The sequence below is a fragment of the Sinohyriopsis cumingii genome, chromosome 14 (assembly GCF_028554795.1).
Source record: "Sinohyriopsis cumingii isolate HCF-2022 chromosome 14, ASM2855479v2, whole genome shotgun sequence".
Lineage (NCBI taxonomy): Eukaryota > Metazoa > Mollusca > Bivalvia > Unionida > Unionidae > Sinohyriopsis > Sinohyriopsis cumingii.
In genome coordinates, this window is record NC_142974.1 from 121,079,435 (window position 1) to 121,096,708 (window position 17,274).

A 17,274-nucleotide genomic window follows, 5' to 3' on the forward strand; every position below is an offset into this window, starting at 1 on the left:
TAGTACAATGTAGTCTTATACTATAAGTCCTACATTACAATGCAGTACTGTACTATAAGGCCTACATTGCAATGCAGTCATATCCTATAAGGCCCTACAGTACAATGCAATCCTGTATAGTAAAGCTCTATATTACAATGCAGTCCACGGACTCCGAGTGGTCTATAGCGCTCTCTGTTATGGATCATTGCCATCTCATCTCTGTCCACATGGGGTTGAGTCTAGGATTCGAATAATGTGGGCATGTGAGAAAGCTTGCCAGTGTCTTCTCGTGGGTCAGTGATTCTTCCCGGGGTTTTCCTGGGTTCTTCATCCACCATTAATACTGGCCGCCTTGCATAGCCTATCGTGTGCTGAAAAATGGTGTTAAACCCAAAAATAACATAACGATGTAGTCCTGTATCATAAGGCTCTAAGTTACAATGCAGTACCTGTTGAAAGCGGAGCATGGTCATAGATCTTATTTTGTTAAGTGGTAGCAAATTTATGTGCACCATATATTTCATTATAACATCGTTCTTGTTGCAAGGTATGGTCATGGATTTCATTTCACTAAATAGTAGTCAATTTATGTGCATCATGTATTTCTTATTATAAAACAGTATACTCTTGCTTCCATGGACAGTGTTATAATGAAGGGGTATTGTTTCTTGATATGTTAAACAATATGTTTTGCAATATTAAACACCAACTCTTGTTCAGTCATTCAAAAAAGATAAAACACTGAATCATTTCAAGAGTTTACTTTTATATTTTGACTTTCAAATAGCTAAACCAAGTATTTATTAAATGTAAACAGCAATACGATCAAAAGCAGAAAACAAATGGTAAATGGCTGGTTTATAGCATAGATTGAAAATGATCAAGATAAATGGCTGATTTATAACATGAAATTGAATGGATAAACGACTTATTTTTGAATTGGGTGAAATACAAATATATATTACACAGTAATGACACAATGATTTAAAGAGAGCCCTAAATCCTGCATGGAGCAAGTTTTGATCTAGAATCTTACGTAGCAGGAGTCGATGATAAAACAGTTTCTCTAATCTAATGTATAAAACGCATATAAACATTGCTAAATTAATCATCAGACTTTCACTAGTATCATTTTGTATAAAAGTCCTAAACTTTTCTGGAGTTGGATTTTTTTATACAAAAGTAGGTAAATATTTTCTTCATAATTCTCCATATAACAGATGAGCAGTAATGAAAGGGAAATCATTTTCGATATTAACGTTACAAATTTGACGATCTTTTTTTGTAACAAATATTTTCATATCTTCCTGTGTTACCTCTGATTGGCAAGTTAAAGTACCCCACTCTAAGGACAGTGATTATATAACAAAACTCTTCTAACAGTTCTAGGTATCTTTGACAAGTGAATTCTACTCCCAATGACCTATAGAAATGCAGTCTTTCCATCAACTTAATCCCAAAGTGTAGCTTTTGCCAAAAAATATCTTCACATCTCTGACTGAACAATCTAAGAAATGTATTTTCATTATTTAGGACACTAAACATTGCCAAATCCAAACGTAAATAAAAGCTTTTTAAAATTGTCAGCCAAGCAATCACAATTTTCCACACATCTTAGCTGTAAAATGTAGCATTGTTTAGGATGTCTTCCACAATTTATAGAATTCTTATTTCAGAATACATTTATATCTTATACACTGCATACTAATTCTTCCTTATTCATCATATATGAATGCATTTGGAGTAAACTTAAATTTGCCAAGAATATATTTACAAAATGACAATTGAACTTTTTTAAATCATTATAAAGCCCATAAACTTCAGCCCCATAGTTAAGGGTTAGATCTATCTTCAAGTAAAACAGATGAAGCAATCAAGTTTTGGGTAATTTGACAAACTTTGAAAGACTGCTTCAGTATATGCATAGCCTTCTGCATCTGCAAGGATAATTTTCTGACACATGTACCAGGAGTTTTTGAAGAAAATACACATCCTAGATACATGTATTTATAATATGATTCAGTCTTTACCTATGTAGGGCCATATTACCACTTTTCATACATTTCTGAGATAGCTACATCTGTGAAATATAATCACTTGGATTTTTTTTTGTATTCCTTTTAATTTCCACTTTAAGCAATATGTATGCAACCTATTGAGCATATTTTGCATCTGCTGAGCAGTGTCATCAAAGACAATTAGATCATCTGTGTCCAACAGTAAAAATAATTCTAAGGTTTTTACACTCACTCCACTGTTTACTTCAGTGAAAAAGGTTTTCAAATCATTCAAAAATAAAGAAGATAGTAAAGGCTATGAAACACAACCTTGACAGTTAAACTAAGCGGTAATAAGATTGTTGGACTTAGACATGGTTTTACATCAATATAAATTGCCCTAATGATTCTTAACATGTTTCCACTAATATTTTCACTAGCTAGCTTTTGATACAGTTAACATGTCTCTATCCTATTGAAGGTTTTTTCATAGTCTATAAATACTGCATAGAATCTACCCCTACATTTTCTTAAATATTCACAAATGAATGTATATAATATAAATATATTATCTGCTGTAGAATAGCATGAATGCTGCAATCATGTGCCCTTATATATATATATATATATATATATATATATACACACACACACACACACACACACGTGATATGTTTAGCAACCTTTGAGTGAATCCTTATGAACACTAATGCATTTTATTTATTTATTGGATATTTAAGTAAATTTACACAGTATAATTAAGGCAAAACTTTGTGTACATCTAGCATTCATTAAATTATTTCAGTTTTAATTGATCTCACCCTTGATTAATTGCATATTTCATAAAATCAAGCAAATGTTTATCCTATATGTAATGCAGTAGATTAATAGGTTCAAGGTTTATGTAAAAATGGGATCAGGACATCTATGAATGCTTCGGTAACTGAATATATTTATACTGTTTAATTTACCACCCAAATTTAAACATACCAATAATGTCTGTGTATATCAGTAAGATCAAATTTTTTAGTTTGTGTTGGTTTTAGTTTTACAAGGTTGACATTCTATGAACTGAGTTACCACAGTTACCAGATCAAAATATAATATATATATATATATATATATATATATATATATATATATATATATATATATATATATATATATATCTTCTTTAAAATTGAAACAAAAATAAATCTATACTATTTCTGCATAATTGTACTCACTCATCTATCTTAACTACAAGAATACACACAAACACACATTTGGTAATAATTCTTTTTTAAACGTTTTGTAAAATTGTTAAATAGGTTTTTGTTTTGTCTAGTCTATATTATTCTATAGTGTTTCTATACTATTATTTCTTTAGTATTTTTGTAACTGTCCGTTTTATTTATTTAATATTATGAGCCGAATGAAAATTATCTAGACTCCGGAATGATGTCATGCTTCCGGTCATGCGCGATAACTCATTAGAAGGCCATAATAACAAAAACGCGAAGATTTATCATTGCCGTACAAAATGCCGTTGTTTACCAGTACTACGCCGTTCGATGCCGACGTTGGTAAGATTTTCAGAAAAGATATACCTTCAGAATATAATTTTTTTGTTATCATAACGTGCTCATAGAATATAGCACATACAGTGATGCTATAATGACCAAGAACCTTCAAACGTCAAGACGGTTGACATTTCGATGCACATCATACGATCATTGGTCATGAGTTCTGTTTAAAGCCGTTGTGTCAGAAAATAGGGCTTTGGATTATATCATGGAGGAATATTTTTATTTTAATAAAATCTGTTAATTTAAAACTCGGCATTTAATCGAAAAGTTCAATGTTTTATATATCTGCGTATGCAAGAGAGGAAGTGAAGAAATGACGTAAATCTGATCACAACTCTTGTTTAATCATTGAAAAAAGATAAAACACTGAATCATTTCAAGAGTTTACTTTTATATTTTGACTTTCAAATAGCTAAACCAAGTATTTATTAAATGTAAACAGCAATACGATCAAAAGCAGAAAACAAATGGTAAATGGCTGGTTTATAGCATAGATTGAAAATGATCAAGATAAATGGCTGATTTATAACATGAAATTGAATGGATAAACGACTTATTTTTGAATTGGGTGAAATACAAATATATATTACACAGTAATGACACAATGATTTAAAGAGAGCCCTAAATCCTGCATGGAGCAAGTTTTGATCTAGAATCTTACGTAGCAGGAGTCGATGATAAAACAGTTTCTCTAATCTAATGTATAAAACGCATATAAACATTGCTAAATTAATCATCAGACTTTCACTAGTATCATTTTGTATAAAAGTCCTAAATTTTCTGGAGTTGGATTTTTTTATACAAAAGTAGGTAAATATTTTCTTCATAATTCTCCATATAACAGACAAGCAGTAATGAAAGGGAAATCATTTTCGATATTAACGTTACAAATTTGACAATCTTTTTTTGTAACAAATATTTTCATATCTTCCTGTGTTACCTCTGATTGGGAAGTTAAAGTACCCCACTCTAAGGACAGTGATTATATAACAAAAATCTTCTAACAGTTCTAGGTATCTTTGACAAGTGAATTCTACTCCCAATGACCTATAGAAATGCAGTCTTTCCATCAACTTAATCCCAAAGTGTAGCTTTTGCCAAAAAATATCTTCACATCTCTGACTGAACAATCTAAGAAATGTATTTTCATTATTTAGGACACTAAACATTGCCAAATCCAAATGTAAATAAAAGCTTTTTAAAATTGTCAGCCAAGCAATCACAATTTTCCACACATCTTAGCTGTAAAATGTAGCATTGTTTAGGATGTCTTCCACAATTTATAGAATTCTTATTTCAGAATACATTTATATCTTATACACTGCATACTAATTCTTCCTAATTCATCATATATGAATGCATTTGGAGTAAACTTAAATTTGCCAAGAATATATTTACAAAATGACAATTGAACTTTTTTAAATCATTATAAAGCCCATAAACTTCAGCCCCATAGTTAAGGGTTAGATCTATCTTCAAGTAAAACAGATGAAGCAATCAAGTTTTGGGTAATTTGACAAACTTTGAAAGACTGCTTCAGTATATGCATAGCCTTCTGCATCTGCAAGGATAATTTTCTGACACATGTACCAGGAGTTTTTGAAGAAAATACACATCCTAGATACATGTATTTATAATATGATTCAGTCTTTACCTATGTAGGGCCATATTACCACTTTTCATACATTTCTGAGATAGCTACATCTGTGAAATATAATCACTTGTTTTTCTTTTTGTATTCCTTTTAATTTCCACTTTAAGCAATGTGTATGCAACCTATTGAGCATATTTTGCATCTGCTGAGCAGTGTCATCAAAGACAATTAGATCATCTGTGTCCAACAGTAAAAATAATTCTAAGGTTTTTACACTCACTCCACTGTTTACTTCAGTGAAAAAGGTTTTCAAATCATTCAAAAATAAAGAAGATAGTAAAGGCTATGAAACACAACCTTGACAGTTAAACTAAGCGGTAATAAGATTGTTGGACTTAGACATGGTTTTACATCAATATAAATTGCCCTAATGATTCTTAACATGTTTCCACTAATATTTTCACTAGCTAGCTTTTGATACAGTTAACATGTCTCTATCCTATTGAAGGCTTTTTCATTGTCTATAAATACTGCATAGAATCTACCCCTACATTTTCTTAAATATTCACAAATGAATGTATATAATAATAGCATGAATGCTGCAATCATGTGCCCTTATATATATATATATATATATATATACACACACACACACGTGATATGTTTAGCAACCTTTGAGTGAATCCTTATGAACACTAATGCATTTTATTTATTTATTGGATATTTAAGTAAATTTACACAGTATAATTAAGGCAAAACTTTGTGTACATCTAGCATTCATTAAATTATTTCAGTTTTAATTGATCTCACCCTTGATTAATTGCATATTTCATAAAATCAAGCAAATGTTTATCCTATATGTAATGCAGTAGATTAATAGGTTCAAGGTTTATGTAAAAATGGGATCAGGACATCTATGAATGCTTCGGTAACTGAATATATTTATACTGTTTAATTTACCACCCAAATTTAAACATACCAATAATGTCTGTGTATATCAGTAAGATCAAATTTTTTAGTTTGTGTTGGTTTTAGTTTTACAAGGTTGACATTCTATGAACTGAGTTATCACAGTTACCAGATCAAAATATAATATATATATATATATATATATATATATATATATATATATATATATATATATATATATATATCTTCTTTAAAATTGAAACAAAAATAAATCTATACTATTTCTGCATAATTGTACTCACTCGTCTATCTTAACTACAAGAATACACGCAAACACACATTTGGTAATCTTTTTTAAACGTTTTGTAAAATTGTTAAATAGGTTTTTGTTTTGTCTAGTCTATATTATTCTATAGTGTTTCTATGCTATTATTTCTTTAGTATTTTTGTAACTGTCCGTTTTATTTATTTAATATTATGAGCCGAATGAAAATTATCTAGACTCTAGAATGATGTCATGCTTCCGGTCATGCGCGATAACTCATTAGAAGGCCATAATAACAAAAACGCGAAGATTTATCATTGCCGTACAAAATGCCATTGTTTACCAGTACTACGCCGTTCGATGCCGACGTTGGTAAGATTTTCAGAAAAGATATACCTTCAGAATATAATTTTTTGTTATCATAATGTGCTCATAGAATATAGCACATACAGTGATGCTGTAATGACCAAGAACCTTCAAACGTCAAGACAGTTGACATTTCGATGCACATCATACGATCATTGGTCATGAGTTCTATTTAAAGCCGTTGTGTCAGAAAATAGGGCTTTGGATTATATCATGGAGGAATATTTTTATTTTAATAAAATCTGTTAATTTAAAACTCGGCATTTAATCGAAAAGTTCAATGTTTTATATATCTGCGTATGCAAGAGAGGAAGTGAAGAAATGACGTAAATCTGATCACAGCTGCCAAACGCGTTTACGCGAATTGTTTCTTTTTTTTTATTTTATATTATTTATAAATGGAAATAGTCGCTAGTTTTTTTTAAAGCAAAATATTGTTTCTTTCGTTGGTTATATTGAGAGCAAATTTTTTTTGTACCCCTCATGGATGTCAAAGATTCAGTTACAAGAAAACCTAGTCCTACAACGTAAGACACTTCACCCGATATTTTTTTCTTCTGGGGGTGATGGGTCGTACTGCCTACCTAACGTCGCTGTGTAGCGTATTTTGATGTGGACTAACAGTGTAACAAAAGTCAAATTTTCATGAATATCGCACACAACTGGCAACCAATAATGACACTTTTCTGCAAAGGAAAGTTATCATGTTTTTGCCAGACTTTGCTTACCCTGATGTTTGTTCTCTAATAAATTCAAATTCTCACAAAAGAAATGGACCTGTTTTCAAGTTTTGTTGGCCGACATTTCAGTTGTCTGGAAAGTAATGAAAGCCGGGAATGCCGAAATCGGGTCAAGTTGAAATATTATTCTTTAACAAAATGAATACAAATATATTATGCCTATTGGAACCAGTGTTTCCCTTTATGCACATTTGTGCGACGGGGACACACGTTGGAGAAAATTGACACACACATTTTGTTGCCGTGCATTTTTTTTGACACAAAGGATTTTCATAATGTGATCAGGATTTATTTAATACCCAATGCATTGGACGATGGATGGCATCATATATACTTCGAGCATATGCACTGACTGGTTCCCCGCTTTGTTTGTTCCTTGCCTTGCGCTCCTCTATTCTTATAGCAGAAACAATGAACCAGACTAGCATAGGCAATGTTATGATGGAGTAGCTTGCCCTAATCTTGCGAGTGTCCACCTCAAATGAGGGAGACTTTGGCCTAGTGTCGGGATAATGTGACTGGGTGGGACTTGATGCTACATGTCTGCGGCATGAAGCCCCAGTGCTAGACATAACTATAAACTGCAGGCATTGTAGTGATATGACCTGAAATTTTTTTTTAAAAGCTACATTAAAAATCCAAATCACACAGGCACAAATACCTAGGTAGTCAACATATTCTGTAGGCCTTGTCTCAAAAGCCTGTTCAACACTCATTAGGCTTGTTGTCAAAGACCTAGTCAACACATTCTTTAGGCCTAATGTCAAAGACCTACCGTCTATACTCACTTAAAAGCCCGTTCGCTTATAAGCCGACCCCAAACTGAATAGGTATAAACATTAAAAAGTGCATGACCCGCATATAAGCTGACTTACAACTCTGAGGCATCTCAAGATGCATGAGGTAAGTTCTAAATGCATTTATTTAGGCAAACTTGTATTTAGAAAAATTACATGTATACTTATCTTGAGGTTGGTGTGCATGATTATTAAAAAGAAATGGTATAAACTTATTTGAAAAGTAATTTATTTGATTTTCTGTTTTCTTATAAAGTTTTGGAAATAATGCTTCAAAAATTATGCTAATACTGTAAAAGCTGAGTTGTAGTTTGCTTTGATGTAAGCGACCTTACAACATTCTTGTCATCTTTCATGCCATTGGGGAAAAACCTCCCGATTTTTGGGGTTGCTCCATGTCTACCTCCCAATTTCATAATAACTTCTGATTTTTGTAGAGAACTCCTGATTATTACATTATGTCTTCAATTTTCATTTCTTCTGAACAAGAAAAGTCCTACATGTTCTGTTGTATCACCTGTGAATTATTGTTATGACAAAATAATTATTTTAGTATAAAGCATTCACTTCTTCACTAAATAGAATGTTAAGTTTAAACATTATTCATGTAGATTAATGATTATTATTACCTCTACAGTAATACAAAAAAATAAAAATAATAAACCAGAACAAAAAGATAAACCAAAACAATAAAATCGCCCACAGTTCATTTCAATTTCAAGAATGATAACTACGAATGTTGTAACTCCATATGCTATAGCTCCATTCTCACGAGAGAAACTTGCACCAGTGAACACCTGGTATTTTTATAATGTATATACCAATGTTAAACTGGTATAGTTACCAGTCCCAATTCTCTCTTATCACAAGCCAGTTTCAGGGTTTTAATGATTAAGTGGCCTGTACTGCTGTCGCAAAACGAAAGACAAATTCGCCGACTATCAACATAGGAGACACCGAGACATCAAGCTTTCCACTGTGTTCAGCTAAAACACAAAACTAAAATTGATATTGTTCTTAGTTGATCTCTATGAGAATTTTAGCCTTTATTATTGCCACTCTTCTTGAACATGTAAATTATGATGGTTATGTGCCTTGTACAAATAAACGTGCATACATTTTTAAAAATGTTAACTCAGTTTATAGGATCGCTTACATCATTGAAAATGAGTAACTTGTGAGTGTGTGATTCAACATAAATGAAACAGTTATTAAGGACTAACTGAAATGTTATCTGGAAGAAGGCAATTTGGTCGAAACAATGAAAAAAGCAAAATCTGCATCTATGATTGGAATAAGTAAGGATTTAAGTGATGCTATGCACACTTTGAACTGTGTAAGTACTGTACATTATAGTTCAGCATAGTAAACTCAGTCGGCCCGTGAACTATGAAGTCTGTATTCACCTTTATTTAACTTCGTGTTGGAGAAATCAGAAAATATGCACATGCAAAATAATAACAGAATCAATCATTGTACTTCATAACAGTTAAATAATTGTCAGGTCACCGAAAGTTGTAATATTTGTTACATGTTTATGTCTTAGGACATGGAACTAATTATTGTTTCATGTCCCATGATTTACAGCCATTACAGTAGTCAACAAAAGATCTATAAACTGTTAAGTTTACACATTGGCCCGTGGATAAGCCGACCCTCTTCTTCCAGGCCTTTATTTTTTCCTAAATTGTTCGGCTTATACGCAAGTATATACGGTAGTAAAGACAGATTTAAAGAAGAGAACTGATGATCTATTTTTTGCAAGAAATGATTTTTGTTATATTTAGTTTGTTACAAGTAACAATAAAGGGGATAGGGTAATAAAGATGTGTTCTACTATTATGACTAGCAAAAGTTTGCCGAAGGATAGTTTATATAGATGCAACATATTTTTTACTGGTACACGATTTTTGTTGTTATGATTGCAGAAAAGGCCACCAGTGAGATGAACACCACAGAAAATTGGGCCCTGATATTGGAAATATGTGATAAAGTGCAGAGAACAACTAATGGGTATGTATACATGCATTTATTTGCTACAAGGTTTTGAAAAGAGATTTTTGGTTTAGATGGCAGAAAAACCTCGTGTTAGAAATGAGGCTGGCATTCCAAGTAGCTCTAAAGTGATCTACTTGAAAATTGTAGTGACCATATAAGATTTTGTGTTGTCAAATCAAAATAATTTGGTCACCTTAGATGTTGAGAGCAGAAATTTGTATATTGTGGAATTAATGATAGAAAACAACATAGAGTTAAAGTTTTAGGGAGATTAAAGATTAATTATAAAATGAGTTTATAGCATAAGTAAGGTTAGTTTTATATTTGACTGAACTGTTTAATCATCAAGCACTAAAAGTGTCTATTTGGACTCTAATTGCCTGGCCTCAAATTCATCTCTAAATTGTCATATTAATTGCTGTACCCACATTTACTGGAAGTGAGACATAGCAGTCCCTCAAAATTTGCTAAGGCTTCTGTTTAAGTTTTTCTCTTGCATAATTTACTAAAATTCTCATCATCCTTGACATGAATCATTATAAACCTGTGACATACGTGTTTGATCCTTTGACCTTGAGATAAAGGTCATAGGAATAGAAAATATGCATTGTGCTTTTGGTGAATAGAATTTTTTAATTTGCTTATATTTCCTGAACTTGCACTTGTCTCTTTGACATTAAGGTCAAGGTCGTAGTCATTGGATCCATAGCTGGGTGAAATTACTTTTTGCACACAGAATAGAGGACAAAGTTGGCAGAAGTAGTGGAAATGAGTGTAAAATAGTCACTTTAAACTTTGCGTTCTTTTTCATGTCATGTAATTCAAATACTGTCAATATATTGAACTTTATAAAAATGTGAAAAGTTTCTTATTTTTACGTCGCTTCATTTGTCTGACATAATTATGTCCATCTCAGAAATAGCTTACAGCTGAAAATTGACATGTTTCCATAGTAGAAGACATTTATTCATATATTAATAAATGCCGTGTTCAATAAAATTATTTTTTTATAAAGATTGTATATACTTTTTGCGGGAAATACATAGCAATAAAATTACTGGCATTTATGATTATCAGATTAGTACCAAAATTGGCTGCATAGGATAAAACATTTTTCTTTTTAACTTTCCAGTTTCTTTTTGAAGAAATACTTGTAACAAAAGCCTATAGTGTTGAAACATAAATGATATACTTGCTTGCCTGATTGACCTTGTGGTTAAGGTGATGGTCGTAGATAAAATGGTATTAAGGCTGTTTATTTGTTTGATTTCCTAAACTGCATGACTTGATTTCTTCATACTCCGGATGAATGATTATGAAGGTAAAATAATTGATTATGTGATATGCACACTTAACCATTTGTCTCCATGATGACATTTGTCTCAAGATCCATAATATCGGCAGTTTGATGCACACCCCATGTATTGTACTGATTGTCTGTAAGTCATGTATTGTACTGATTGCCTGTAAGTCATGTATTGTACTGATTGCCTGTAAGTCATGTATTCTACCGATTGCCTGTTAGTCATGTATTCTACTGATTGCCTGTAAGTCATGTATTCTACAGATTGCCTGTAAGTCATGTATTCTACTGATTGCCTGTAAGTCATGTATTGTACTGATTGCCTTCAAGTTAGAGAAGATACATGTGTAGGTGGTGAATTAATGTAACAAGTGGATGTCTCACAAGTGAAAAAGTATTATGATGTAAATAGAATTTTATTGGCAAATGTTTGTTTGCAAACAGTGTTGTGTATACTTGTCATGTGTTTATCATTTTCTGCTTACTGCATTATGATTCTAAAAGGCATCCACTGGACAGTTTTCATCTGACAATCCTGAATTTGAAGTTGCAGGTGATATCATTTTAATCACAAGCTGGAGGATGCATACTAGTCACTATGGACAGTGAATTTGAAGGGTTTCCTACTTTTAAGACAAAACAGGGTTCTATGCAACTTGGAATGCCTATTTATTTGTTCAAAATGTACTCTGGCAATCACCAGTAGCTTCTTGTGGGTTGGTGGTTTTTCCCGGGTTCTTCCTCCACCAATTATACTGGCTGCCATGTATAGCCTATATTGTGCTGAAAAATGGCGTTAAACCCTACAACAACAACAACAACAACTCTGGCAATCATAGATGAACATTGAAATGATGGTAAATTGTTGTTGTTTTTTTGTGTGCTGAACTCATGCTGCAGTTTCATGCAATATTATTTTGCAGCACTGAGTGCAGTTGTTTGCAGTATTGTTGAGCAGCAATGGTAGCACAGTGTTGTTTTGCTGAAGATTTATTGTTTAATGATTTATTGTTTAATACTTCAGTTGTATAGATTTTCATGCCATCTCACTTTCTGGTGCAAGCCCATGTCATAACCATTTTTTTTGCAATCATGAACTTGCAGAGCAAGTCTTATTGGAACAGATTATATGGATACCTGTGGTGAAGTTTAATTTTGGCACTATACCTAAATTTATGGACTAAAGGTCAGTCTAGAAAGTACCAAGCTGAGATGACAGTTAAAATAAAAGCAAAATAAAATACTTGTATGCATTTGAAGGCAGTTGTCAAGGCTGCATATTATTTAATGTTTTTTATCATTACAGGGCTCGTGACTGTTTGAGGTCCATTATCAAGAGATTGAACCACAAAGTTCCATATGTGGCAATGCAAGCGCTAACTGTAAGCTTTTCTTTTCTGATCGCAGATTTAAAGCTAGGGGTACTTTTATGGCAAGTGATTCGCACCTATTTTGTATCCGTCTCTCTCCACCCTTACCCCCCACTACCTTAACCTTATTTAAAGGGTCATAACCCAAAAATCAGTTATATATGTTATTTGTGCTTTGCATGTTTAAATTTTGGTCAAGAAATGTAAATAAAATTGACTAACTGCAGGTCAAAAAATGTAAATAAAATTGACTAACTGCAGTTTGTATATTTTTTACCTTTGATTCATTTTAGGGGACTATATTTCTTCGTACACATGGTTATCATATGGGCAACCCGTGTACCAATTTTTTTGAATTTCCACTCAGGTGGGTTTAAGAGTCGATAGAATTGTGGAGAGTATCAACAGCATACTATGTTTAGCTGCTCATAACTTACCTACCTAATATGCTGTTTGCTGTGTTGTTGTTGTTGTGGGGTTTAACGCTATTTTTCAGCACACGATAGGCTATGCATGGCAGCCAGTATTAATGGTGGAGGAAGAACCAGGGAAAACCCCGGAAAGAACCACTGACCCACGAGAAGCTACTGGCAAGCTTTCTCACATACCCACATCGGCTGAATTCGAGACTCGAACCGACACAGACAGAAGTGAGATGGCAGTCACTCTGGGCCCCCTGTTTGCTGTGATAATGTGCATTGATTTTGTATGTGTACTGGGTGCCATGATTTAGAATTAACTGAATATAAAAATGATGGAAAACCTTGAGAATCATTTGCCAAATTCACTTTGAGATGGAGAACTTTAAAAATGTTAATGAATTAGATTCTTCAGGCATATTTGATTAACTTTGTTGACTGTTTGGAAATTTGCAATGAATTTCATGGAATAATATGATGTCTGCAGTGTTCAGTTTATGATGCTGTCTAGCATTGGGGAATCAAGCCGCAGACATGTCCCATCCAGTCACATTATCCAGACACCAGGCCAGCCAGTCCTAACACTAACCTCTTAATGTTGAGTGCTAGGTGAGGCAGCTGCTAGTACCATTTTTATAAGTCTTTGGTTTGATTCAGCTGTGGTTTGAACCCGCTGCCTCCTGTATCCGAGGTGGATGTTCTAACTACTTAGGCCACTGGAGCGGTGGCATTGAAATAATTTAAAGTTAAATAAAAACCAAGCTGTCACTAACCCATGTGATCCTTGTGGCTATGTACTGTAGAGGACTGTCTAACTGTGAGAGCTAGAGCACTACTTGGCTGTAAGAGATAGAGCACTAACTAGCTGTGAGGGATGGAGGACTAAATGGCTGTAAAAGGTAGACCACTATGTAGCTGTGAGAGGTAGGGCATGACCTAGCAGTTTGCCATAGAGGATAATTGGTTTAATGAATTTAATGGTTAATTACGAAATTCATTTTATATCAAGAGCAGCAGTACATACAATTTATAGAAGATATAAGCTGTAACATTGTCTTTATAGAAGATATAAGCTTAACATTGTAAAAAAAAATATTTTTTTTGCTAATAAGATGTTATATTGGATGAAGTATTCTAGAACTGTGATACAGCATGTTTCAAGGAACAGGTATATTATATGCAGGATTCTAAAGATATAAGCATGTCCATGATGCTTGAGCTTAATTAGCTTGTCAAACTGTCCTTGTGTTATGTCGGTTTTTATCATTCTTTCTCTTTGTTTTAATGGATAAAAACAGTTGCAAAATGGGTCTTGCTTAATTTGCGTATTGCACATTAAAATTTGGGACATTATTAATTTATTCTGAATTGTGATCATACAGGTATGCATAAAAGCTATAATGTCAGTTTAGTATCATATATAATTGCTTATTCGTCCAGTCCAACCATGAACATCACATACGCAGATCAACTGTTGCAGTTTGGTAGGAGTAATTTTTTGAAAAACAATATGGATCCAAATCGACCAGCATATTATGAGATGGCAGATAATGGTCTGTTTTATTTGTGATTGGATTTGTAAACAAATACATACAGTAGGTTTAGTAAGTCATTATCCAAGAAATTCCTTAAATTAATTCATACTTTTTGTTTAGACCATAGAATTATCATGATGAAAGTCCAATATTTGTTCTCTTTTCTTCAGCTGCTGGATGCATGTATCAGTAATTGCGGAAGAGAATTTCATTTAGAAGTATGTTCACGGGATTTTGTCTCAGAATGCAGAACTTTGATTGGTCAGAAGGTGAGTCACATTGGCTGATTCAGAGATGTTTTTATCCCACTTTAGTATATTTTATGTAAAAAAATTGACCCAGTATTTCAAGGACTTATTTTTATCATTGTCTTTTAATTTGTGTACTTTTATAGAATTTTATCTTAGTTTTTATCTTTTATCTTGTTTTAGTATATGTTTGCTCATTTTCCTGCATAGATGCTACTCCTTTTTATATTTGGTCAGTGGGGGGCCAATAATAATAATAATAATAATGAGGACTTTGTATAGCACCTAATCTTTAGAAGCTCTGAGCGCTTTACAACATTAGACAACACCTATATAAGATAAAAAACATATATAATGATATGATTACAAACACAAACACCATGAAATTAGAAAACATAGAAAAAACATGCTGAGAATATTTAAGGTAGGAAACATTATTAGGTCTTTAAGTTTGTTCTTGCAGTTAAAATAAGTGAGTTTTGAGAGCACTCTTGAATGTGATCACTGTGTCTTTGTGTCTAAGTTCAGTGGGCAATTCATTCCACATTGCTGGGCCCTGGTATGCAAAAGAAATCCGTGGTATAGCTAAATGCTGGACCTCAGTTAACAGACACTGAGTCAGCGTGACTTAATAACTGTTCATCCTTATCACTGAAATTTCCTTCTGAAGGCTGTTCTGACATGACATCAGAGGTATGGATGTTCTGTTGAGTATTTATATATTGTTGTAAGAGTGCTGAAATTTAATTGGTGATGACACACAAATACAGATTAGCTTTCTTAGAGTTTGATTTTGACAATATTATCAAATCATTGATATGTTATAATAATAACTTCTATTTAAATGCATGTGATTTAGGGCACCTCATTATCAGTAGAAACTTTTTCAGAGAGTGCAGAAAAATATTTCACCTAGTAAAACTGATCCTGCGAGATCTGTTTTCATTTTTTGGTATGTGGACTTGGGATGAAAATCTTAATAATGCCAGCATAGGGCAAAAATAGGTGAAAGTTCCATTTGACAAGTAATATTTGAGTACCGATGTCTGACAATAGTCATATCTGCAACCTCAAGTTATCTAGGTACCATTATATTACCACGGTTGATCCATCTTTTCTGTAGAGCCCTTCCTATTCTTTGGAAAGTGAGGGACTTTAAAATTTATGTCAGGGACTCTTAGAAGGTGGTTGCTACTGAGTTCCATAAGTGAAGAGTCCATGAGTCCTCATTCTGAAACTCTCTTGAGAGCTATGGGTGGGGATCTATGTGGTTTCAAAGTTTTTGACAAAGAGCTAACATGTAGGTAGGGATTGACCCTAGGGTCTATGTCAGTTTTATGTATGAATTTGCTTTTTCTTGCCTCATAAGTGTGTATATGGTTATTTGCTATGGATATTGAAAGTATTGTGTTTTGGCCAGGAGTTAAGTTTCTGGGGTTGGAGAAGATCACAGGGGGTGGCACTCTGTGTTGACACTTGGTTGTTGATCACACATGCCAGTTCTTCAACATGTAAAACACAGAAACTCTTGAGATATTAGCAAGTTATAACACTTCACCTGTATACCCCCCACTCCTCATACCCATTTCCAGGGACATAATCAAAATATACAAGGGAGGGCACAGTTTACACCCATATGGCTGTCATTGTTCAACGATTCAGGTGTTTATTTTTTATGGTATCGATGGAGTAAAATACTACCACATGTCTACATATGCTTTATCATAGACTATATTATTATAAACCCATGCTTTTTTAAAACAGGAGGATAGTTTAGCTGAAAAATAGTCATGAAGTCGGTATTCATTTGACCAAAATGTACTGTGTTAATTGAGAGAAACATATGTATTTTGCAGGCACATCCAAAAGTGGCCCAAAGATTGAGATTTTTGATAAAGAAATGGGCAGAGATGACGGACTTTAAAGATGAACCAGCTATGAAGTAAGTTTGTTAGCTCATGTAATTGCACACTTTGCATATTTTCCTGTTTAGTATACAGTCATCGTCATACTTTTCCAAATTCGTTGTTCATATCACACTGCCATATCTACTGTCCATAATTTAGTAGTAAATCAGGACTGAAAATTATGTTCAAATTCTTCAGTTGAAGAATATGATTGACTTTTAATAAATAAAGTATTGTGATTCGCAGAAGAGAAATTTATACAGACACCATTCATTG

General features: G+C 33.0%; 1 protein-coding gene across 3 annotated transcripts in view; it reads left to right on the forward strand.

The window, feature by feature from the left end:
• Positions 1-3,460: 3,460 nt before the first annotated feature.
• The window catches only part of LOC149784726 (signal transducing adapter molecule 2-like), a 40,493-nt gene continuing 26,679 nt past the window's right edge, over positions 3,461-17,274 (forward strand). For 2 of the 3 annotated variants that reach the window (XR_016413945.1, XM_089932755.1), the window contains exons 1-5: positions 6,560-6,687; positions 10,147-10,231; positions 12,826-12,901; positions 15,014-15,112; positions 16,948-17,033. Coding sequence is in view for 2 of the 3 variants with exons in the window: in XM_089932755.1 (XP_089788881.1) it covers positions 6,645-6,687; positions 10,147-10,231; positions 12,826-12,901; positions 15,014-15,112; positions 16,948-17,033 (389 nt within the window). In the remaining variant the exon portion in view is untranslated. Of the gene's footprint in view, positions 3,545-6,559; positions 6,688-10,146; positions 10,232-12,825; positions 12,902-15,013; positions 15,113-16,947; positions 17,034-17,274 lie in introns of those variants that run through there. The other variant, XM_089932756.1, reaches the window with a different exon arrangement.